At 41.8% G+C, this 26898-nt stretch overlaps 1 protein-coding gene across 1 annotated transcript in view; it reads left to right on the top strand.

Annotated features, from left to right (window-relative positions):
- ITFG1 (integrin alpha FG-GAP repeat containing 1) overlaps nt 1–21259 on the top strand; it is a 137306-nt gene extending 116047 nt beyond the window's left edge. Inside the window, exons 15-18 of the mRNA XM_075189252.1 lie at nt 10755–10879; nt 11362–11444; nt 16461–16578; nt 19653–21259. Of these exons, the coding sequence (XP_075045353.1) occupies nt 10755–10879; nt 11362–11444; nt 16461–16578; nt 19653–19712 (386 nt within the window). The 3' untranslated portion in view covers nt 19713–21259. The remainder of the gene's footprint in view (nt 1–10754; nt 10880–11361; nt 11445–16460; nt 16579–19652) is intronic.
- The last annotated feature ends 5639 nt before the right edge of the window (nt 21260–26898 follow it).

Below are 26898 nucleotides of genomic sequence, written 5' to 3'. Positions count from 1 at the left end.
ATTACATGTGAAACGCGTTTGTAAATGCTGCGGCAAGATTGATTTTCCTTGCAAATCGTTATTCCTCTGTTGAATCACTCTCTGTATGTTTCTACATTGGCTGCCTGTTTTCTACCGAATCCAATATAAAATACTTTTACTAACCTACAAGGCCCTCAACAAAGCTGCACCAACATACATCTCCTCTCTTGTCTCAAAATATCTCATAACTCGGCCGCACTGCCCTCCGTATTCATGGTGTACCACACGCTTACCCCTCCATTGTTACTCTTCTCGCAGTTGTTTCAGGTCTTATGACCCCAATAATCTCTGTTGTGTTGAGGTGTGCAGAGTGAACATTCTCACGGATGTACTTTTGTATCAAGGTTTCCGTTACCCTAGTGTATGGCGACTAAGGGGCATATTTAACTAGTGATGTTACACTATCGTGCACTTACCGTAAAATCCACGGCCCTCTGTGTGTCCCGCATATTTAAGAACGGTGCATCGCAGCAGATATCTGCTGCTTTGCATTCTGCTTCGTTTTTGGGAGCAGTCACCATTCGATAATATGGTCACTGCTTCCTCTGGCAATCTAACAAATTCCGAAAAATATTTTTTCTCGGAAACTTGTCATGCTGAAGCTGGCGTACATTAACATAATTTCAGTGCTGTCAGCTCTGCTCCGAAGAGCAGAGCTGGACAGCGCATGTGTGGAGGGATCACATGATCCCTCCCTGTCACTCACCGCTCTCTCTATCTGCAACTATAGTTGTGGAGACAGAACGTTGATGTCTGTGCGCATGTGCATTTCTTTGAACTGCACATACGCAATTGCAGTAAAAAAAAAAGGAAGAGGACAAGGAGGAGATCCGGAGACAGTGCATTCCGAAGAGGGGGGTAAGTATGTTTTTTTATCACAGAAACAACAGTTTATCGGAACTGCTGTTCCTGTGTTGGGTTCTTTATAAATTTGAGAAACAGTTCAATCCTTATCAATGCGATAAGGATTGAAAACTATTTTTCACTTACTGCGAACATTGATAAATGTGCCCCTAAGAGACAACTTGGTACCGAACGCTGCTTAGATGGAGTCGTAAACTAATGTTGCATCTCTTTAATGTAACCAATATGTATTTAACTTTTAATTCAGTTTATTTGCCTTCCTATATGTATAAGGACCTTTAACTTTGAAACAAAAAAGGCACATCGATTTGACAAGACATTTACTGGGGTCATGTGTGCCAAATAGAATAAAGCCCTCCCCACTCATACCGTTTGTTCAGGTCAACCAGGAGTCTCGAATCTAGAAATAACAGCCGCTGTAATGTAAAACTTTCTAGTAGTAAAAGAAGCGAGTCTGTCGTTGGAGAAGTTGGACACTAGGGGGCACATTTATCATTTAACGTTGAAATAGAGAAATGGTTATCAATCCTTATCGGACGGATAAGTACTGATTCATTTCTCAAATTTATCAAAACCGGAGTACAGAAACAGCAGTCCCGATAATCTGCTGTTTCTGTGAAAAAAAAAATCATACTTACCTGCCTCTTCGGAAGCGCTGTCTTCGGGTCTTCTCCTTACTCTTCAATTGCGCATGTCCAGTTCCAAGAACTGGACATGCGCACACAGATCCCCTCTCTGTCTCTGCAACGATAGTTGCAGAGAGAGAGCTGTGAGTGACAGGGAGGGATCATGTGATCCCTCCACACATGCGCTGTCCAGCTCTGCTCTCCGGAGCAGAGCTGACAGCATTAGATTTCCTCATGTACGCCAGCTGCAGCTGGCGTACATTAACATGACAAGTTCCCGAAAAAAATGTTTTTTCGGGACTTGTTAGATTGCGGCCAGGAGCAGTCACCATTCTGTTGAATGGTGACTGCTCCAAAAAACGAAGAGGAGTGCAAAGCAGCAGATATCCATGATATCTGCTGCGATGCCCCCTTAATAAATTTGCGGAGGACACTGTGGGACCTTAATTATCCGTTAAAAGCACTATCGTGCTTTATTAAATATGCCCCTAGGAAGCCTAATAGACGTTTCGTGTAGACCCTGACCGTTCGCCTTGCGATTAGCTTGAATCGGCATGATGAGAAACCATCAGAACTTCTGTAGCAATTCAAGCAGGGTATAACAGTAATTACACGGTGTGGACAGTTTCCATTTTTGACCGTGGGAGGTGTGAAATGTCACAGGGTGCCCGCCACTCGCTTATCTTTACAGTGTGAAGGAACAGGTTTCTAAATTTGCAGATAACTCCAGGCTCCATGCACTGTGTCTGCTGCCGACATGAATGAGCTGCACTGATCATAAAATTGGATCGCGTTATAGTCCTGGTAGCCAGGTACCAGGGTATCTCTTATACCACACAGCGTCCAAAAATATCTCCTTTACAGGACGTCGGTTTTCATTGGAATGATTTGCGATTGGCACAGAAAAAGGTCGCCTACAAAGGCCCTGTTTCAATAGTGGCTCATTTTAATTACCCATAACTCACATTCCACTGTTATACCCAGCTCATAACAGCTTGATCTATAGCGACAGTGTGACAATCTTTTTCTCATTGTTTTTTCATGAAAATCGCTCCAACATCCCACGTTTAACATCCTGCGCAGATTGACAAATTAATACCTGTGAAGCAGCGGCTCGCCTGGCTGTATGCACACAGGGTTAGGACACCCGCGAGGATAATTTCATTCCTCGTCCATTAAATTCCTTGTTACCAGTGCAAACCTTGGACTGATGCCAAAAACGCATCTCTTAAGAGAAGAGAATAACAATCCAATGTGTTCTAAACAGTCAATGAGGATCCATGTAAACAAAAGAGTCTTTTATAGTTTATTAATAACCCAGCAATTAAAATCACCGGGTATGTACCGGGGAACATTAAATTCTATCCTTCCTGCTAATGACCTGTTGTTTTATTTAATGGAGCACAGAAAAACGCCAACATGAAAGATCCATATATTGTCTTTCTTAAACACAGACTTTAGACAATAAAAAAAGAATTTACCAGATCTAATATGCCCGCAGACCACAATTTTTGGAAGGCTTTTCTGAAACAAAATCTCTGAATTGATTTCTGTAAGAAATAATAGTGATATGGATAACAGTAACATCATCATCATTTATATAGCGCCACTAATTCCGCAGCTCTGTACAGAGAACTCATTCACATCAGTCCCTGCCCCATTGGAGCTTACAGTCTAAATTCCCTAATGTAGACACACACTCACACACAGAGAGGGGGACAGACAGACAGAAAGAGACTAGGGTCAATTTTGATAGCAGCCAATTAACCTACCAGTATGTTTTTGGAGTGTGGGAGGAAACTGGAGCACCCGGAGGAAACCCACGCAAACACAGGGAGAACATACAAACTCCACACAGATAAGGCCATGGTCGGGAATTGAACTCGTGACCCCAGTGCTGTGAGGCAGATGTGCTAACCACTAGGCTGCCCCAAATCAAATGAAGTTAGATATTTCTATGGTACAGAAATAATGTGCTTGCAGGAAGAGTAAACCCTTGTTTAGGTGTTTATGACGAGGGGCAGTGTGCCTATTGTAGTCATTCTTGCAGACAGACTTACTGGAGATGAAATGGACAGGACTAGCAATATGTATCAAACCTGAGCATTACAATATTGCAGAAGCACAGAGTATTTCCGCTCTACCTACAATTGCATGCCCAATTATAGCTACCTTAAAAAGGGGGGGGGGTCTAGTTCAACAGGTAGCCAATCAGAGAATCTAAACCTTTATACCAGCACAAAGTAGTGATGGGAGATTCCAGGAAGTTTGTGGTGTCAAATGCATCTCTGTATGAAACAGTTTATGCATCAAACGTCTTCTAACTATACAATATCTATCTTCCTATATACCAGGCCTGGCCAACTTGTGGCTCTCCATGTGTTGTGAAACTGCAAGTTCCAGCATGCTCTGGCATCTGTCAGATTGCAATCTACTAGCAAAGCATGCTGGGACTTGGAGTTTCACAACACCTGGAGAGCCACAGGTTGGCCAGGCCTTGCATCATATTGGTTGTAGATAGGGAAGCAGCTCCCTTCTAAGCCTCATTATCAATCCATCCATGAACAAGCACATTTGTCTCTTTAGGTATTTTATTTAGGTTCAGTAATCCACTCACACATAATGTTCAGAAGTGACATGCTGTTTAACAAAATAGTTCCCATTTAAGGCTATTATTAAATAATCTTCTGTTCCCCTTTAAAAATCCACATATGTCCCTTTTCTATAGCATTATATTTTCTACTAAACTGGTTGTGACTTAACATAAACGGTATTGTCCTGTAGCTATGGGGTGATGTATAAACAGGTGTCCTGTAGGTCTTTGTACGACAGAACAAGGAGAGGTACTCACTTCCCACTAAAACAGAGTGCAAGGTGTTTAATCATAGATCTCGTTCTGTAAAATCGTTCCGCCACTTTTTAAAGATAAATGAGACAAAGCTGCTGATGCTGCAAGTTTGTGAAATTGAAATGTGATCCTGTTCTCCGTACACGAGCGTCAATGACTGATGACACCTCATCCTGCTCTGTAACATTACGCCACAAAGTAGTCTGACTTCTCCTCTGCTTGTTGTACATTCCGTCATGGAACACTGATAGTGAGTCATGTGATGCGAGTGGGCGTGTCCTGCTTCCTGAGTACTTACTGCGTATGAAACTGTGAGGGGCAGGACCAGGCCCCATGCAAGATTTAGGTAAGGGGCCGGTTATGCAGCCCTAGCCTCCTGAGTCCTCTTTCTGCTCTTTAATAGCCTATGACAACGGGCCTGGTTCATGTTAAGAATGGAAGTCCATTTGCGTGCCGTATCTTGCATGAGTTTGCTTTGCTCCTTCGTCCGACAAAGACCTTACGCCAACGAGCGCAATTTGCGGGCAATTAATGTGCGAACGCAATTGACAGGACTGCCTACGACTTAAAGTGCGGAACTGGGGTGGGAAGCGGGTGGGCGAACATTGGCAAAGTTCTGAAGCAGATGCGGCTGATTCAAGTCCAGGGTTTCTCAGAATTGTCATTTGCACCAGCTACAGAGCCGACTGATAGCGATGATTGTCACAGCATTGTCTTTGTATTAAAAACTACACGTATCCGTGCCATTAGATAACACAGAACACCTTTTTATTAATGATTATATTATTATTACTATAGTATACTAGTTGATCGAGTTTATTTTCTGATGTGACTGTATATTGCACATATGCACGTACATATCCTGCAGTCTGTTCTGGAAGTAACATTTAGGCAAATCGTACTTACACCCAGATTCAATTGAATCGCATCTCAAGATCAGCTCCAATTTGAACTTTCTTTTTCTTCTTCTTTTCTTTTTTAAACCGCTAGTTGTCTTCGGACTTGAGTCAGTCTCTATGTGTTTTTTACAAAATTTGAACCTTGTTACCAAATGGATTTATCTACTTATAAATCTTTCCCGGCAACACTCCTTTAAACAGCAGTTGTGGAGCTTTGCCAGAAACATTCCATTCCATTTACTGCAATAGTCTCTTCTATTAGCTAGAACTAAAAGTAACATTTCACCAACCAGTAGATGCTTTATGAGGTCACAGTGGACAGATTGTCCCCTATTATCACAGGATATAGAGAGCCAACAGCCCAGACCCCATAGACAGCCGTTGTGTGATGTGCAGCGGTAAGATTTACATTAATACTGACAATCTCCGATCCCGCCGACCCTACAAGTAATTATACATATGACAGCTGAGCACATGATTAAACTGATCCGTCGAAAGTTTTCCCCGCACAAGAAGTCCAGTGATTCTGCCTTGTGTTGCCATTAACTAGTACAAGAGTGAAATAATTGCTTCATGTGAGGCCAGACAGAGCTAGAATATGTCTGGGGACATCTGGGCCAGACGGGGACGTGTGACCTCTGAAATCAGACTTTGTGTTTTAGGTTTTTATAGACGGCTGTTGTGGTTGAAAGAATTAAATCTCTGCTCGGTTTTTCATTGGTATTGCAAGATTCCATCCTCTTTTGGAAAGCAAAATAAGACGCATGAAATCCATCTGAATAAGATAGCGCCAGATATTTTGGCCAAACTGTTGTAGGAACTTGAAATTACACCAGCTGAAAACCGTTAAAACATTGTATTCTTCGTATGCCGTTTTTTAATTGGATATCTAATACACGAAACCTTCTTTCCATTGGAAGCGCTACTGTATAGTCATTGAGTATTTTAAGCTTTATTAACATCATACCGCCGTCAACAACCCTCATCTACTCCTCTTGACATTCGTCTCATATGCCATAGATACCATGTTATTAGAGACATGTTTCTGAAGTGGCTGGGAAGCTCAGTGCATCCTGGGACTTGTAGTCTTTCAACTCCTAGTGTGACATTACATTGGTAATGCTTGGCGTGATGTAATGACTTGCGTTGCGCCATCTACCACGCATATAATTCAGAGAGTTCAGAGGCCCAGGGGCCATTATTGGATACGGCCACCTACAAGCAAGGTCGTTTCCGTTTTGTACGCATTTTGTTATATTTTGTACCACTGATTCACTATTCTGGCTGGATGGAGCACGGTGGCTTAGTGGTTAGCATTAAGGTCATGAGTTCAATTCCTGCCAATGGCCTTATCTGTAAGGAGTTTGTATGTTCTCCCCGTGTTTGCGTGGGTTTCCTCCGGGTGCTCCGGTTTCCTCCCACACTCCAACAACATACTGGTAGGTTAATTGGCTGCTAACAAATTTATCCTAGTCTGTGTGTGTGTGTGTGTGTGTGTTATGGAATTTAGATTGTAAGCCCCAACGGGGCAGGGACTGATGTAAGTTCTCTGTACAGCGCTGCGGAATTAGTGGCGCTATATAAATAAATGGTGATGATGATGGAGGAAGTGAGTCTGTTTATAAGTTGCTCTGAGAACTGTTCGCCACATTTCTTTTACATTTTGCATGGCACGCTCATTCTAACATATTGATCAGGAGGTTTCTGGAAGATTTAGTGCAGGTCTGGCCAATCTTGTGGCTCTCCAGGTGTTGTGAAACTACAAGTCCCAGCATACTCTGCCAGATATGAGTTGACTATCAACTGGCAAAGCATGCTGGGGCTTGTGGTTTGGCATTACCTGGAGAGCCGCAGGTTGTCCATGAAACAGAAAGGGATACACACTGATCTTATTTATCCATTCGGATGTTGTGCCTTAAGCCCCCTTTATATGACTCTCTAAGTGCATCACAATTAACCATGGGCAGCACACAATGCCAAGCTTTTAGCATTGTATTATGTTCATGTTTTTTCCACTGTCTAATGCCAAACAAGATGTTTATTTGAAGTGGTTATTGTTGAAAGCATTCACAGATCACCTTGATTACGTCCTGTAGTCTGAGAAATACTAAATGAGGCATTTCAAATTATTGCTGATTCCTAATTTATGTTACTGCTATGTGGGGTCGTATTGTTAATTTAGCTAATTGAAAACCTGTATTCCTTTTATTTTATCTGTCCTCAGCCCTCTAATTGTAACGGGCCGTCTATGATCTTATTTAATCAGAATGGCATTCATTCTGAATATAATACTCTGTTGTCTAGATGAGTGTTTCGGTGATTTTACCTACTGTTTTGGCATCCTTCTTTGCTTTTTAAAGTGGACCCATCACCTACGCACAGAGGGGCTTCTATTCAATATACACGCAATAGTTCAGGGCACATATAGTGCCGGTGAGTAACCGTAACATAAGGAGCAGGCAAACATAAAAGCAATAAACTCCACAGTGTTTAGAAAGAATGTAATGGTGCAAAACCAAATCTGCTGCATTCTCAGTGATGTCACTGGCTCCTAGTGACTGGATAGGCTGCACTCTCAGTGATGTCACTTGTTCCTAGTGAATGGATAGGCTGCACTCTCAGTGATGTCACTGGTTCCTAGTGACTGGATAGGCTGCACTCTCAGTGATGTCACTGGTTCCTAGTGAATGGATAGGCTGCACTCTCAGTGATGTCACTTGTACCTAGTGACTGGATAGGCTGCACTCTCAGTGATGTCACTTGTTCCTAGTGAATGGATAGGCTGCACTCTCAGTGATGTCTCTGGTTCCTAGTGACTGGATAGGCTGCACTCTCAGTGATGTCACTGGTTCCTAGTGAATGGATAGGCTGCACTCTCAGTGATGTCACTGGTTCCTAGTGACTGGATAGGCTGCACTCTCAGTGATGTCACTGGTTCCTAGTGAATGGATAGGCTGCACTCTCAGTGATGTCACTTGTACCTAGTGACTGGATAGGCTGCACTCTCAGTGATGTCACTTGTTCCTAGTGAATGGATAGGCTGCACTCTCAGTGATGTCTCTGGTTCCTAGTGACTGGATAGGCTGCACTCTCAGTGATGTCACTGGTTCCTAGTGAATGGATAGGCTGCACTCTCAGTGATGTCACTGGTTCCTAGTGAATGGATAGGCTGCACTCTCAGTGATGTCACTGGTTCCTAGTGAATGGATAGGCTGCACTCTCAGTGATGTCACTTGTTCCTAGTGAATGGATAGGCTGCACTCTCAGTGATGTCACTTGTTCCTAGTGAATGGATAGGCTGCACTCTCAGTGATGTCTCTGGTTCCTAGTGACTGGATAGGCTGCACTCTCAGTGATGTCACTGGTTCCTAGTGAATGGATAGGCTGCACTCTCAGTGATGTCACTGGTTCCTAGTGAATGGATAGGCTGCACTCTCAGTGATGTCACTGGTTCCTAGTGAATGGATAGGCTGCACTCTCAGTGATGTCACTTGTTCCTAGTGAATGGATAGGCTGCACTCTCAGTGATGTCACTGGTTCCTAGTGAATGGATAGGCTGCACTCTCAGTGATGTCACTGGTTCCTAGTGAATGGATAGGCTGCACTCTCAGTGATGTCACTGGTTCCTAGTGACTGGATAGGCTGCACTCTCAGTGATGTCACTGGTTCCTAGTGAATGGATAGGCTGCACTCTCAGTGATGTCACTGGTTCCTAGTGACTGGATAGGCTGCACTCTCAGTGATGTCACTGGTTCCTAGTGAATGGATAGGCTGCACTCTCAGTGATGTCACTGGTTCCTAGTGAATGGATAGGCTGCACTCTCAGTGATGTCACTGGTTCCTAGTTAATGGATAGGCTGCACTCTCAGTGATGTCACTTGTTCCTAGTGAATGGATAGGCTGCACTCTCAGTGATGTCACTGGTTCCTAGTGAATGGATAGGCTGCACTCTCAGTGATGTCACTGGTTCCTAGTGAATGGATAGGCTGCACTCTCAGTGATGTCACTGGTTCCTAGTGAATGGATAGGCTGCACTCTCAGTGATGTCACTGGTTCCTAGTGAATGGATAGGCTGCACTCTCAGTGATGTCACTTGTTCCTAGTGAATGGATAGGCTGCACTCTCAGTGATGTCACTGGTTCCTAGTGAATGGATAGGCTGCACTCTCAGTGATGTCACTGGTTCCTAGTGAATGGATAGGCTGCACTCTCAGTGATGTCACTGGTTCCTAGTGAATGGATAGGCTGCACTCTCAGTGATGTCACTGGTTCCTAGTGACTGGATAGACTGCACTCTCAGTGATGTCACTGGTTCCTAGTGAATGGATAGGCTGCACTCTCAGTGATGTCACTGGTTCCTAGTGAATGGATAGGCTGCACTCTCAGTGATGTCACTTGTACCTAGTGACTGGATAGGCTGCACTCTCAGTGATGTCACTTGTTCCTAGTGAATGGATAGGCTGCACTCTCAGTGATGTCTCTGGTTCCTAGTGACTGGATAGGCTGCACTCTCAGTGATGTCACTGGTTCCTAGTGAATGGATAGGCTGCACTCTCAGTGATGTCACTGGTTCCTAGTGAATGGATAGGCTGCACTCTCAGTGATGTCACTGGTTCCTAGTGAATGGATAGGCTGCACTCTCAGTGATGTCACTTGTTCCTAGTGAATGGATAGGCTGCACTCTCAGTGATGTCTCTGGTTCCTAGTGACTGGATAGGCTGCACTCTCAGTGATGTCACTGGTTCCTAGTGACTGGATAGGCTGCACTCTCAGTGATGTCACTGGTCCCTAGTGAAGGGATAGGCTGCATTCTCAGTGATGTCACTGGCTCCTAGTGATTGGATAGGCTGCATTCTCAGTGATGTCACTGGTTCCTAGTGACTGGATAGGCTGCACTCAGTGATGTCACTGGTTCCTAGTGATTGGATAGGCTCCATTCTCAGTGAGGTCACTGGTTCCTAGTGACTGGATAGGCTGCACTCTCAGTGATGTCACTGGTTCCTAGTGATTGGATAGGCTGCATTCTCAGTGATGTCACTGGTCCCTAGTGAAGGGATAGGCTGCATTCTGAGTGATGTCACTGGCTCCTAGTGATTGGATAGGCTGCATTCTCATGAAAATTGGTTCAGACAATGTAATGCCTCTACTCTGTATGTTATGGGTACACTTCACGGACCATTACACTGCAGTAGTATTTTTTTAAAACAAGAGTCCTCCAACGTGGTTACTGCAGGTTCTGTTTCATAGGTTGTGGCTGATGTTTCATTTTAATAAAGCAAAGAGCATGTTATCGTCCTGCCAGTATGCAGGAAATGATGATCTTTGTGCAGAATGCCCCAGAGCTTTACAGAAAATTCCTATCAAAATGAAATGTGGTAACAAATGGTAGATTTTCAGTTTGCTCGTGGGTCAGCCGACATCCTATAAACCTGGATGAAGAAGGATTTTTCCGTGTATACGTTGCAGCATTGGTGATTATTTGTCTCTTTCATTTCAGTTGGGCAGCTGAGTCAGTCGGCACACATGTCTCTGCAGCTGCCATACAACGTCCTGGGATTAGGGCGCAGCGCCAACTTCCTAGATCATCTGTACGTCGGAATCCCACGGCCCCCGGGGGAAAAGGTCAGAGCGGCATAAGCATCAGAGCTACAGAGATTCCCTGTGTGTATCTGAGTGTGTTCATGTATAACCTCCTTTAAATAATATATATATATATTATATTTTAGGTCACCTGGGATTTCTGTGACTTAGTTATCATTTAAAGACATAACTATATTTAAGTGACGACATCACAACTCAGGCAATGTAAGAATACATTTGTCACATGTATAAGATACATACATGTATACAAGCAGCTTATTTCGGAAATAATTCTTATTGCATTTTTTTTTATTTTTTTTTCCCCCATATATAAACGTTGTAGAATCTCTTTGGTCATTAGACATTATTTACACTGGCAGATTAATTATGGAAATGGTCATTCAAAACTCTGATTTCTAAATAGCTTTTGTCTCTATTGTAATAATGTACTATTAATGTTTCCTGGTGGTTTGTTTGTATACTGATCTTTATTAGTAATTTGGGTCTTATTTTATTTTTTTTAGCAAATAAGAAGACATGAATGGACGGCAATCATCCCAAATTCCCAGCTGATTGTAATTCCGTACCCGCACAATATCCCTAAAAGGTAATTCTATGCCTCCTGAACTCCAGACCCTCCATAAATATACCATTTGAGATTATTGTGAACTACAACGGTGTTAATGATTAGGTATCACACAATCTGACGCGTTTGGCTAATACATCACTAGCGCACTCGATCGCTAGACACTTAATACCATTATAACAATCACAAACAGCTGTGAGCCTGTGTGTCCTTTTCTTCAAGGGATTTAAGAGATATGGGGTAACCATTTAGGGGTTCCTTAGATCCCTTGTTGGTTTGTATCAAACTGGGATTGGAGCAAAACTTGCGGTTTAGGGGAAATGTGGGGGGAGCGAGGGGTCACAGCTCAGACTAGTATCTTTTCAACCTGAATTGAAGTAGGTCAGCCAAAATGTCCACAACACAAATGGGTTAGAAAGAACTGTACATCTTATGGTTTCTTGGTTTGTTGAGCAAGGCGAGATATAGGTACTATATATGGTTTAAAGCATCGCAAAGTCTTAACTATTTGTTTCAACAATGTAAAACAGTGGTTGTGGATCCCTGTAATGAAAGGAGCAGGTATGAGAGCTTGGACTATTGTCTGGCTGGATTAAAACAGGTCAACTAAAATCTCCAGGTCACAAGTAGATAGGCTAGAAACCTATGCTTATTTTTCCATTGCACAGCACCAAAAAGGTTAAAAATAATAAATAGTTAACTGTGAATATTATTTTTTTGTTCTACAAACTGATCATACAACATTTGGTATGTTGTAGAATAACGTTTCACCACACTCTGTCGGAATGAATCAACTGACGCGTTCCGGAGGCTGCCTAGACAGGGAAAGCGTTACCTACTATTTATTCTTGTTGTTGGAGATTGCAGCCACTTCTTAACCCCCCGCAGCACTCTCATTCCTGGAAGTCAGTGCCCTCTCTCCAAATGTATCTTTCTTAATAAGTATCTATTGATTTTGCTCTCTGGTGTGATCCAAGTTATTTTGGGAATCGGAAGAGAAGCCTGAAGTCAAACCTTCTGCAATTAGCCCGTAAATCTGTATCATAACACAAGACGTTTTAGTTGTTTCCATCAGCACCTGTAGTCGCGGAGGGAAAGTGCTTCAGCTTGGCTTGTTTAATGCTGCAATTAATAAACAGCAAAGAGGGAGATGTAGCTGGAGAGTGCACAGCTGCACCTAGTGCGGGGGCTTCCCAAACGTGTGTATTGCAATTTGTATTCTTTATACAGCCCCACTGAGAACAGACATAAGAAGTTCTTGCATCATAAAAAACTTTTTATGTATTTTGTTAAAAAAAGGGGGTTGCTTTGATTCATATTACTTTAGCTGATATTCAATGCAGACTGGTTTGTTTTGTAAAGAAAATAGGAGAAATATATAACTGATGATATAAAGTCATGACTGAAAAGCTGTCTTGGTTATGGTATTTATAAGCTGTATGCAATGTCACTTTCCTGTAAAAATAATATGCTAAAATGTTTCTGTTGCAAAAATACAGCCGTTGCCTACACACAGAGGAGGTAGCCATTTTGTAGGCTGCTAGACTAAAATTTCACCAGAAACCAGTGACATCACTGAGAGTGCAGCCTATCCAGTCACTAGGAATCAGTGACATCACTGAGAGTGCAGCCTATCCAGTCACTAGGAATCAGTGACATCACTGAGAATGCAGCCTATCCAGTCACTAGGAATCAGTGACACTACTGAGAATGCAGCCTATCCATTCACTAGGAACCAGTGACATCACTGAGAGTGCAGCCTATCCAGTCACTAGGAATCAGTGACATCACTGAGAGTGCAGCCTATCCAGTCACTAGGAACCAGTGACATCACTGAGAATGCAGCCTATCCATTCACTAGGAACCAGTGACATCACTGAGAGTGCAGCCTATCCAGTCACTAGGAACCAGTGACATCACTGAGAATGCAGCCTATCCATGCACTAGGAACCAGTGACATCACTGAGAGTGCAGCCTATCCAGTCACTAGGAATCAGTAACATCACTGAGAATGCAGCCTATCCAGTCACTAGAAACCAGTGACATCACTGAGAATGCAGCCTATCCATTCACTAGGATCCAGTGACATCACTGAGAGTGCAGCCTATCCAGTCACTAGGAACCAGTGACATCACTGAGAGTGCAGCCTATCCATTCAGTAGGAACCAGTGACATCACTGAGAGTGCAGCCTATCCAGTCACTAGGAACCAGTGACATCACAGAGAATGCAGCCTATCCAGTCACTAGGAATCAGTGACATCACTGAGAATGCAGCCTATCCAGTCACTAGGAACCAGTGACATCCTTGATATGTCTGCCTCAGCTGTGTGCAGGTGATAGATGCAATTCATTTTATAATTATCACAAACTAATAATAATTTCATAATATGATGCATCAAGGAACTTTTGCCAGAAGCCTAAAAGCAGACAATGTATTTTTCTGATTGATTCCTATAAAACGACTGTACTAGAATTGCTTGATCAGTGTTTTATATACGGGCAGCATAGTGTTGTGGTTGGTATAAGAATTGAGCGGGTTATGGGGCACACTTGGCTATTTCTACATTTAAATTAAGAGCATTCGACCAACTAGGTGCTGAGTGGGTAAAATGTACAATGTATCTTCGCCACGTGATTATACATTATAAGACATACAACGATGCAGCAGACACACACAGATATGCGCTCCAGAGCCGCGTGTGTGAAATGACTTGTGTATTACGGATCTGTCACAAGTGCGCCTGGATTACACACAACAACAGATGGCCAGAAGATTACACCTTCCTGCAATCACTGCAGAATAATGTACACCGCTCCCACTCGTTGTGCGGCCCTCACTGCTTCCACATAATAAGCAGTTGCGTGAGATCTCTGACAATAACAACTGCCCGGCCGGGTGATACTGCAGCCCCCTTAACCCTGTCCTCTCCAGGCTGCGCATCGCTGCTAGCCGTTCACGTAGTATTCCCAATCAGTCAGTGATTGTACTAATAGAAGATGTTAAATAGACTGTACTATACATCTAATCTCTTCCAGGTCGCCCCTTTCTTACTAGTAATCTGTAGAATAATGCAGTTTGCTCTTTTGGCTGGAAATCTACAGATGGTTACAGCTAGATCATGACAAATGTTCGTTATATTGTGCAGAGCATCTAATAAAAGGGCCATAAAGGGTCTCTCCCCGTGTTAGTTGTAGTTCCTCACTGTTTGGATCATGCACCAGTTTTTCGGCAGCGGTCCTACAAACGTCCCCAGCAGTCGTCGTACAAGCGACAGCTGTGTCTCACAAACGGATGGGAGGTCTGCAGGAAAATTTAAATCCCAATTCTTTGTTAGTGGTGCCTAAAACCCAGAGCACTCCTGTGTTGATCCAGTGTGTAAAAATAGACACTCCTAGAGGCTTCTCACAAATTAATGTGTTTTGTCTCGACACTTGTTTATGGGAGAGTCGGTCACTTCAGCTATTGGAAAAAAATTGCAAAATGCAATCGTGGAGCAGTAACAATTCCACGCTGGCTGTTTTGCAGCGAAAACCTGCAGGTAAATTAATGTCGGCAAGGAGCCGGCCGTATTTCACTCTCCGCAGGCCCGAGATTGACAGCGATGGCTATGAATACTGATTTGTGGGTCATTCGTCATAGTATCGTTTCCATACAAATTAATTGCATGAGCCAGTGAATCAGATCTATGACAGTAAATTAAATCCTTCGGTGCTGGTGTCGATCATTGTTCAAATGAAGTGATTTCAGAATGCCCAACGGCCGGGAGATGAAGTTTTGTTGGGAGAACGCATGTGAGGGAGAAGCGGTGTTCTAGAATAAGATGCTAATTCTGGTACACAGTGTATAATGTACAGATAAACACTGCTGCAGAGGACATCACGGTAAACATGTGAAATAGAAAATAAGGTTGTGGCAGACGTTGGGTTCTATAGCTTTACATTATGCTATTCCTAAAAAAAACATAGCGCAGTGAGATATTAATAGTCTGAGAAGCGGCCGTCTCCTGGATATGGAAGAAGAGAGGAAGAGTTTGATTCTTTTTATTTTCCATGTTATATTCATATCAAACTCTAAATCATCTGCTCACTAATGGCTCCCAAGTTACACTTAAGCCCCTTATAGATCACACAGCATTAGTGGACTACAACTACCAGCATCCCCCTGATAGCCTTTGTTAGTTGGAGGTAGGCAACCTATAGTTCTCCAGCCATTCTAGGACTATGAGTTGTATAGCAGGACATGCTGAGGCTTGCAGTTCCGCAACAGCTGTGAAGATGTGAGTTACATGCCTGTGATGAAGCTTATAGCAAGGAACAGATCTGACTCAGCTTTGTGCAGGGTGGCAGCTAAGTCATAGTTTAGTGTCATTGAAATTTTATTTCACATTGTTACAATATTTTGCAGTCAAATGTATAAATGTAAAAGTTATTGAACAGCCAAAAAGTTATCTTTATTTCTGTGCCCATTGGCCAGCAAAGCCAGAACCATTCGATAATTGTAGCCTCTTGCTAGTTTCTTACTTTACAATTATGTAAATATAAAGTAAAAATAAAGTGCATTAAAGTGTACGGTGTCATGTTTCACTGTCTATTCGGTCTGCTTTTTTGTGGTTTTTGCACAAGGATTGATGCAATATGTTTGTATGTCTGTCCACAGTTACGCATAGGGCTGCACTACTTAAAATACGGTATCTGGTTGGCAGACAAAAAATGACTGCCAGACACAGCATGTCTTGTGATGGCAGAGGGGATGAAAGGAGAAAGGAGGAAGTCAAAGTGCATGCAGAGCTCAAAGGGACGTTTCAAAGCCCCTCTGCTCATACATCATGTGACTGTGGTTGCCATGGTAGTCTAGAATGATAAATATTTAATAGCAAGAGGAAATTGTAAATACCAACATTGTTCTTCTATCCTGCCACAATTATTTATGTGAAAAAGAACACACCTGATTTTTTTCGTGGGATTGCTGCTTAATGAATGATAAGAAGACAGTTTATGTGCGCTGGACCCATTATTCTCTCTTCTCTTGCCCTCAGCTGGAGTGCCAGGCTGTACCTCACCCCCAGTAATATCGTCCTACTGACCGCCATCGCCCTCATTGGAGTCTGTGTTGTCATCTTGGCAATAATTGGCATCCTGCATTGGCAAGAAAAGGTAAGTCCTATACAGCTGAGACTGCCTTCTCCCCCTGGAGCCCAATTATTGCCATTCAGCTGACACATACATCTAGCAGTGACGAGCTGTGTTATACAACAAAGGATAATAACACACACAGATTATTATGTACAAGGTCACTCACACCACTTTCCAGTCTGTAGTTGCAATAAAATGTATCCATCTTCTATCACTGTGAATAAGCAAGAATGTATTTTTATTACACCAAGGTCAATACTTTGGTTTTTCTGTAATAAAATTACAATCTCCTGCTATTTTATACCAAGAAGCAGGTTCTTCCTTTTAAAAGCAGACAACACCCACCGTATGCTGAAGTATTGGTGTATTTATCATACACACAGGTGTCATTATTATTATTATGGCATATTTGTATTTTATTATATTATTATGGCTTGTAGTATTACGTTATTATGACTTATTGTAGTGCTGTACAGTGCAGAAAACAGGGACATGCAAGTTAGACACAAATACTGACATGAGAACAGAGGTTAGGGAGTGTCCTGCTGATGACATACAGAGTATTAAATTAAAATGTTAAAATCTTGTTTATATACACAATATAAAAGCCTAATACATACTCTCTGGTGTTGGGGTGCAGAGAGTAACAATAGCACATGGACCCGTACATGCGCTCCCGGGCAGGCATCGGCTTTGCGTTCATTTCAGTGTTGGCTGCAGCGGTTATAATGGCGTTCTACAGAAAAGCTCCTGGCCTCTGTGACAGCGCTATCGTCCACTGTACTTCGACCAGGTCAAATTACCTGCACTTCAGCGAGCACCGTTTTACAGCGCCCACATGTACTAACCTTAGGTGACCCAAGATGGCTTTGCCGCCTCAGTTTCTCTGGCGATAATCCAGATGACAATGCCTCTAATTGTTTAGCTTTACAGAGATTTTAATGAAGTGAACACAATTAACTTGTGTTATTATTACATCTGTGCCTGTTATGCTTTCATTGGATAAGCATTACGTTGGTTGCGTGTAGAGTTTTGACATTTGTTCTGTATGTATTTAAAGAGTTTAAATAGAAAACTGTCTTAGGACCGGTGCATTGTACATCAGTGGGCGCTAGTGGGCATTTTTTAACCTTTTGCGCAGGAGAATAATATTTGCCAGGAGCATAGACCAATCAAATACTATTTTCTTGAAGAGTTAAAAAATGAAAGCAGCCATCCGATTGGTCTGTGTGGGTAGAGCAGCTTTTTCCCAGTGTGCCAGTTGGGTAGCCTTGGTGTTGGGGCTGTACCGCTTTTATTGTATCATAGGAGTTCTTGAATGTGAGAGATGCATTTGGGTGAAGCATTTGCCTGTAGCCATTTACTGAATTATCAGCAGAGAATCCCCTGAAGAGTTTCTGGTCCTTTATACAGGTATCGAGCAGATCTTTTGTTTGGTATAAGATTATCTGCTGCAATACAGCACAGAAAGTACAAGAATACGCCTGCAAACATTGCATTGCAGCTTACATATAACACAAGGCGAGGATCACCGTTATGTAGGGAGGTGCAAATAGCAACCTGCCAATGACTGGTTACCATTCTACGGTAACCGGTGTTGGACAAGTAGAGTAGGATTCTCTTCCCACACAGTGTTTGGCTGCCGCAATCATCATCATCAGCTATTTATATAGCGCCACTAATTCCGCAGTACGGAAGAACTCGCTCACATTAGTCCCTGCCCCATTGGAGCTTACAGTCTAAATTCCCTAACATACAAACACCAGAATCTCCTACTTTAATCTACATAAGGACCGATGTGTACAATCTATTATGTTACTGAAAACTGGAGCAGCAACCTCAAATTTTTCCTAGTTACAAATGATCATTGTTCGAAGCCTCTGTTTCCTGGCGAGTAGCGTAGCCCAGAAGGAAGCTGCTCTAGTTTTCAGTCTCTCGGGACACCGAGGGGGTTACGAGGAGATGATCAGATCTGTGGGGTTGTTATATAGGAGATAGATATGTATGTTCTGTAAGAGAGACCTGGCTTGGTTGCAGGTATTTATAACTGGGAGTTAGGGATAGAGGAGAATTTCCGTCATGCAGAGTACCAGGTACTGATGGGAATCTCACAACATAGTTGGCGTCTGTCCGTTACTTACAGACAGTCCCAGACGTTACAGATTTATCTCAGGAATAAAGTGTTTCTGTATGTTACTTGATATTCACAACATCTATTCTTATTCTCTAGTCTTTAGAACTTAATATTGATTGGAAATCAGTGTCTTAAATGCAGAAATGTATCCTGTAATCAGATGTAGTAATCATGAAATGATGAGAACTGTAGTGCTGGGAGTAATGTATCTAATGGTATTTACACCTGGGTGTCTTTCATCCTCCGTGTGAGTGGATGAAAGTGAAGATAAAAGACCTCCATCTACAGCATTACTTGTGTGTCTGAGATGCCTCGCTGTAACTGTAAATATGTTGGGATTTCCTGTTCTGAAAAAAGAATGATAAGAAATAGCTTTACATGCTTGTTTTGGTGACCGTTTCATAGCTATCCACATTCGTTTGCTTTATCGTGCCCATCGACCGCTCCGTGCCCATCCGCGGCCACTGACCGTTTCGTGCGCATCCGCGGCCGCTGACCGTTTCGTGCCCATCCGCGGCCGCTGACCGTTTCGTGCCCATCCGCGACCGTTGACCGCTTCGTGCCTATCCGCGGCCGTTGACCGTTCCGTGCCCATTCGTTCTGCCAGTTTGGGGGGCATAAGAAACCTCCTCTCATCCCACCAACCCTCCTGGCAAATTAATCTCCACTGCGCAACTGTCATTTACAATTCGAGTTTGTGAAAAATGAGCAACAGACTTTTATTTAATCCATATTTAAGTGGGAGAAATGTGAAATATTTAAACTATATGCAGCACGGAATCTCTCGTTAGCAGCTAATGAGTTGTTTAATCATTATGAATAGAAAGTTGTGGATCATTAATACTGCTGGTGAAATTATAGCTATTATAAACTGGACCCTTATTAGCGAATATTAAACAGAGCTTTCACAGTGGCTTCCTGCAAACCGCTCACTAATGAATTTCCTGGTATTGTGTTTCAGAAAGCGGACGACCGGGAGAAGCGACAAGAGGCGCACCGCTTCCATTTTGACGCCATGTGAGTTCCAGGTGAAACCCGTCAGCTGCTGCAACGCATGTCGCACCAGTGGCTGTAGCTGGGTACAAAGCGATGAGATCTTCGCTGACCGGTTTTGCAGGATTCACAGGAATGGTCCTATATGTATATTTTGCATTATGTGTTAATTTATTGCTGCGCATTAAAAACTTGAGATTTGGACTTTGCACTCAATACATTCAGTGAAGGGGGCTCTGATTAATGTCGGAAGGGATCCTTTTACTTTCTACTGTGTAATATAATTTGTTGGAAGGGAAAATGATTTGTTATTTGAATCTCTGGGAATCATTTTATATGTGATCTCTCACTGTCTATTATTGAAAGTCACATTAGATTGCCTGTTACGTTAATAGGATTGTGCATGTTTGACTTTGTACAAGTTTGAAGGAAAACTGTAAAATTAAAACTGTTTTTTTTTTTTTCTTTTACTAAAATTAAATGTGGATAACAGATGTGTTGTGGGAGGTACATTGAATAAAAGACAGGAAACGTCAGGGTGTTAGTGTACCGTAACTGATCAGATATTAAACTTTGCGCAGTGATGTCACTAGTTGGCCCAGCCCACAACATGGCGGCCTCTGCGTGTAGGCGAATGGTTCATTGTAATATCGATGTTTCAGTATAGGCGGTTATTAGGAAGTTTTGCTGTTAATTACTTTCCTTTTGACTAATGAAGGTTTTGCCAAATGAATGTGTAAATTAGAAATTGTGTACTTAAGTTTTATTACAAGTGTTTTGAACAGCGGGAGCGATCCGTTGTCCACAATAAAGACCAACAGGTTATTGATTAATATGCTGTATATTGTAAAAATGTGATTTAACGCATACAATGAATATTATTGTTACTACAAATATTGTTTTGTCTAATAATAATCAAAGCTCATTTGATTGTTTGCTCTGCGTTACTGTAACCAGATCCTTGCCCATATAAAGGCACGAGACCGCAGACTAATTATATTTATAATAATTTACGGTAATTAGTGCGTTCTTATAATGCACAAGTATTCCCAATAAACACTAAAGCGAGGACACCGGAACTCACTGATTATAAGTGATGACATCAGAACTGACTGTTTATACTGAGATTATTTACAGGTAGTATATACGTCTGTTATCAGCACTTGTGTATTATACATAAATAAATGCTCCGTGTCTGTCACTTGGACTCTGGTGTAAGTCGCCCTCCACTTATTTAGGTTATCCCGCAATAACTATCCTTCATCTCCACATAAATGGGCTGTGATGGGACGTTCTCTGGGTTTAGAGACGAATCTCTAACCTGGGCTAATTTATTATAGTGCATATTATGATTACTGGTAGATTAATTTACAGCAGGATTGTCCTGCTATTATATCGTTAAGGAGGTACCAGTAATATGTATAGACTGCTGCTGTTTGTGTACAGGACATTACATTCCCATATCTTGTATTATCTCGTGTCCAGTGACCTTATAAACTGCCAATATGATTATTTTGGTTCTTTGTGTTTTATTAACCATGATCTGTAATTAAAGAAGATGTGACATTTCAGAAACTATCGTGTGCCGTCCATTTCTCTGTCTGTGAGATAAAGTCATAATTATCATATAGATAATCTAACTTTAATTATACGCTGGATGCCTGGTTTACAGAAGTGTGTAATAATACGCTGGGTGCATGGTTTACAGAAGTGTGTAATAATACACTGGATGCATGGTTTACAGACGTGTGTAATAATACGCTGGGTGCATGGTTTACAGAAGTGTGTAATAATACGCTGGATGCATGGTTTACAGAAGTGTGTAATAATACGCTGGATGCATGGTTTACAGAAGTGTGTAATAATACGCTGGATGCATGGTTTACAGACGTGTGTAATAATACGCTGGATGCATGGTTTACAGAAGTGTGTAATAATACGCTGGATGCATGGTTTACAGAAGTGTGTAATAATACGCTGGATGCATGGTATACAGAAGTGTGTAATAATACGCTGGATACATGGTTTACAGAAGTGTGTAATAATACGCTGGATGCATGGTTTACAGACGTGTGTGTAATAATACGCTGGATGCATGGTTTACAGAAGTGTGTAATAATACACTGGATGCATGGTTTACAGAAGTGTGTAATAATACGCTGGATGCATGGTTTACAGAAGTGTGTAATAATACGCTGGATGCATGGTTTACAGAAGTGTGTAATAATACGCTGGATGCATGGTTTACAGAAGTGTGTAATAATACGCTGGATGCATGGTTTACAGACGTGTGTAATAATACGCTGGATGCATGGTTTACAGACGTGTGTAATAATACGCTGGATGTATGGTTTACAGAAGTGTGTAATAATACGCTGGATGCATGGTTTACAGAAGTGTGTAATAATACACTGGATGCATGGTTTACAGAAGTGTGTAATAATACACTGGGTGCATGGTTTACAGAAGTGTGGAATAATACGCTGGATGCATGGTTTACAGAAGTGTGCAATAATACACTGTATATATGGATTATGTAACGGTTATAATATGTGGGCTCTATATAAGAAATCATAGAAAAACATGAGAGGGTTCAGAGGCAGGTAATCTCATTAATAAAGGGAATAAAATGATTACATTTTAAATAGGGTACTTAAACTAAATCTGTTTACTTAACGGTGACCTAATTAATATGTAGTATAATATATTCGGGTCAATACAAAGATTTGTGTAATGAGCTTTTCATGCCATTGCTCATATAGAGGACGAGGTGTACTTAATTGTAAAAGAAAGACCGTTTCACCATGAGCATACGAAGGGATTCTTTACTGTAAGAGTAGTTAAAGTGTAGAGTTCCTTAGCAGAGGAGGTGGTGATGATAAATTCACTAACAGAATCAATAACATGTATTGGAGTCTTTCTTACAATAAATAGTATTTGTTGCTGCAATTTGTAGGGGGTGTTAGGGGTGTGATCGATCCAGGGAATTTATCTAATTACCATTTTGGAGGTCAGGAAGGATTTTCCCCTCAGTGAGGCTAAATTGGAATAAAGATGTTCCACTCTTTTCGGTGGAAATACCTTTTAGGCTTTTATTTTCCTATTTTGTTGTTTGTGTGTGTTTGGGGGGGAGGGGGTATTTAAAAAAAAAAAAAAAAAAGTGTAATTACCATCTCCACCCCTGCAGGAAGTCCTCCATGGCTGACAGATGAGAAGGTTACTATAGAGGGGTGAGGGTTCATTTCAGTATAAATTATTAAATAAGACTGTGCAACCTATGGGAGACCCGAACGGCAGAATCCAGATTCCACGTTCGGCGCATATCGGAGAACTGCCAAGTCCATGATCTCTCTCTCCCCCGCAAGGTTTGGCAAGCTTTGAAACGAATGTCTCCACAGTTCAAACCACCTGTCCCAGCAGCTTCCCCGTCTACCTGATCAAGGGGAGCTGGAAAAACAATCACCGCTAAGCTGAGTGCTTTGTGCTTCCCGTTATTAATAGTGAACTTCAAGTCTTCTATTCCTCTCTTAGTCATTTTCCTGGGTTTGTTTCCACCTAACAACTTGTCACTTTTATGCTGCCTTCTAAGTGCTACATTCCCAGATACTCTTATCAGCTAATATTACAAGGCATCAAGTGTGTGAAGTAAATGATCTTAGGAATAATAGAAGAATAAAGATGTGTATGTGAATTTCGGAACTTGATAAATGGCACATTTTCGCAGTGAACTGACATCTATTGGGGACCGTATCTATGATCAAAGATACCAACAAGTTACTTTAATCCTCCACAAACTGCAGTTTTCAGGGGATATACCGTGGTAAAATCCTCTTCAGAGGCTCCCAAATAGGCCCCTAATTGTCATTGAACAATTTTAGATCTCTTTTTGGCTTTTCAGTGATACTTTGTATTGTTTTCACAACGGCTATGTTACAGTGTGATCTAGCTTTAAAGTAGATAGTGTTTAATGGGCTGAAGGTTTAAAAACACGACTTGCACATAGTAAGCTGGTGTGACCGTGCTATATCTTGCATCGTGCCTGCATTATGCGCACATTGTCGCCGCAGAGATTGCAGCGTTTCACCTGTGACTCTCACAAGGCGTCGGACTGCGGCTCTTTGCAAAATTCTTTTAAAAAAGACAACAATTTGGGGAAAATTAATTTACAGTTGGGAGGGGGGGGGGGATTACATGTGATATCATATTTGGAAACAGCGCGGTGAAATGCGTCATGCATCAGCGCAATCCTCGGACATCTTTCTTAAATTGCTGGTGTTGAGGATTTTTCACCATACAGCAAACTCATTCTCTGCTGTAAGATAGCATTATTGCATACACAATGTCTTAATTCTCATTAATATCAATATGGATGAGATAGGGGCAAGCGCGGGACTTTTCACTTAAATATTCATATGTTCTGTGTATATAAATACAACATAATGTATAAATAACATTATAGATACCTCATGCTCTAAAATATATTACAAATCGTACTTCCCGGCAATGCAGAGCCATTGTACCTACTTGTGCATTGCTAAAGTTACCAGCTTCTCTCCATATTATAATCAACAAGTCTGTTCTAAAGGGGGATTCTGGAAACCTCTAATTCCCCTGCGTTTGCATATATATATATAATATATATAATTTATTTTAGAGGAGCACAGTACTGAAGCCATGGGTTGGATTCCAACCAAGGCTCTCTCTATACAGAGTTTGTATAGGATAATAAATATATTAGAATTGTTTCCCTGCTGTCGTTTCCTGTAAAATCATCAGACCTCGCTAATGACGATGAAGATATGCAGATAATTACAGGCGACTGACTGCCAATGTCATTTTTCCTTATCCTGGCAGACAATGAAAGAGATGTGTTGATTTCATTGAGATTTGGACGTATCGCCCAGAAAATAATAATACGAGATAAAAACATTCTGGCGACCGGTTTCGGCGCGGAGCTGCAACATACAGATTCATTCATAACCAATGAGCTACCATTTATCATATTCTGTCATTTCAAGCTGCTCTGTCTCACCGAGGCTCCTAATCTGGATTTCTAACAAAATATAAGTTTTTTTTATATGAAACATGTTCTGTAAACAGTCACTATATATATATATATATGTAACATTTTTAGACACTGCTCACTCCTGGCGGTTTGACATCAAGGTGTGATTGCAAAACTTTCTAAGGCTAATTCTTCTTCCTGTTCAAAACTGATCCTTAATTTTAAACCCAGCTTCCTTCTCGGACCCCCAACCAATGTTTTCGTGTCAACTCCACTTGGCTTTTTAAAAGGGTCACAACAATCTTTGTCCCTCATTCAATCTTCATTACAATCAGAACTGTATAAAAGGACAGGGGAGTGAACTAGCGCTATGAAGGGGGTGGGGGTTGTCACGCCTGCCGCCATCTTTTTCCCTCCCACTCCTTAAGCGCCCACCCAAATATGACTCAGTCTTCAGCCTTTATCATGGGAACACATCAAGGTTAGGACCTTACTACATTTTTCTTTCATGTTCTGTTTTTAGTTTGGGGAACAACTATTCTCTTATATTTTAACATGAATTTCGGTTTACACCTCTCCCTATCATAATTTTGCACCCCAAAAGATTTTGCATATTCATATACTGACCTATATACCTGTATCTGCTGTCAGAGTCTCATGCCACCATATAACCTTATGATGCTAATGTACGGTAACATTAATCTCAAAGTTCAGCAATCTGCGGGTCTCCAGCTGGTATAGGTTTTCAAGTCCCAGTTTGCACTTTCAGCCACTACTGACATGCGTGACATGCTGGGACTTGTGGTACCACAGCATTTAGTGTGACATTGTGTCACCAAATCTCCACGCATTTCTCTCATATTCCCTTTTAACGAAAGTATGCCCCCAATGTCCCAGCTACAGTATTTGTAGCCTGTACCAACCAATGAAACGCGTGATGCCCCCAATTTTCCAGCTACAGTATTTGTAGCCTGTACCAACCAATGAAACGCGTGATTTCTTGAATCTCAGATGCCGCAACACTGTTAGCCTAAAACATAACTTGTATAGGTTGAGAGAGAAGGCGAGGAACCCAGTAAAATCTGTACAAAAGCAAATCAGTGCCGGGCACATGGGTACAGGTGAGGGCTGGCAAATTTTAGCCCGGAGGGCAAGACCCTACTCAGTAGCCCATTAGTAACATTTTATAGGAAGAAAATGCTGGTGACCTGGGCCAAGGTAGCCCACTATGGGACTCCCAAAATCCAGATACCCCCAATCCCAGGCCAGCCTGCCACTGCATGGGTACATATGTCTGATAGCGGTCAGTACAGTTCCGCTTGAATGACTAAAGAGCAATACAAGTGTATGCCGAATGCTGATTGGTTGCTGTATTTTCCATATTTCTATATTGCAGTGTCCTTCAATAAGATTATTGACAGGAAGTCTGCTGGGCGTTGGAAAAATATCTCCCCCACGTTCATAAATGTATCTCGGTGATCCTCTGATCTGACAGTTCCTACAGAAGTGATTGTGATTAGTTTCTCTCCTTATGTAAGACTACTTGTATTTGAGGATTATTGGTCCATGGAGTCGGCTGATGCTGGATTTAGTAGGCCTGCAGAACGCTGGCAGAGCAGGAAGGAAAAGTAACGCTGGACGTGAATTAATATTGATCAGGGGGTGTCATATTATCAATAACAATTCAGGCTGGAGAGTTGTTATAAATAGATAGCCCGGGTTAGTGGTGTTAAGCGTTGTGATTGACAATAAATAATGACAGAGATGGGAATAAATTAGCAGCGGATTCACTGGGGAACCTCTTGAGAACCGGCCTTTGTGGCTTGTATAATACACTGACTCACCATGTTATTGATGTGTTAGAGGTATCATGTATCCCTAATATATGCCGCTATTTATGTTATGTTATGAATCATGTTCCATAGTATTTAATTTTGTTATTTAATGTACAATTATGTGGTGTAATGTTTTTTATGTTTTCTACATAATCATCTATCACATGCATTGTATTATGCGCTGTTTTATAATGTTATGCATTTTTGCATACTGTATTCTATGTGATGTTATACAGCTTTATAGTAGATATAGGAATAATGTAGCTCTTATGTAGATTAGAAGGATATTAACAGTCATTGTTACCCTGAGTTGCTCGTACTCTCCACCATATTGTGAGGGGTACAGAGGAAGTGATCGGGGTGACGAGTCTATG

This window comes from Mixophyes fleayi, chromosome 10, assembly GCF_038048845.1.
Source record: "Mixophyes fleayi isolate aMixFle1 chromosome 10, aMixFle1.hap1, whole genome shotgun sequence".
Lineage (NCBI taxonomy): Eukaryota > Metazoa > Chordata > Amphibia > Anura > Limnodynastidae > Mixophyes > Mixophyes fleayi.
This window is presented reverse-complemented; position numbering and strand designations above follow the sequence as displayed.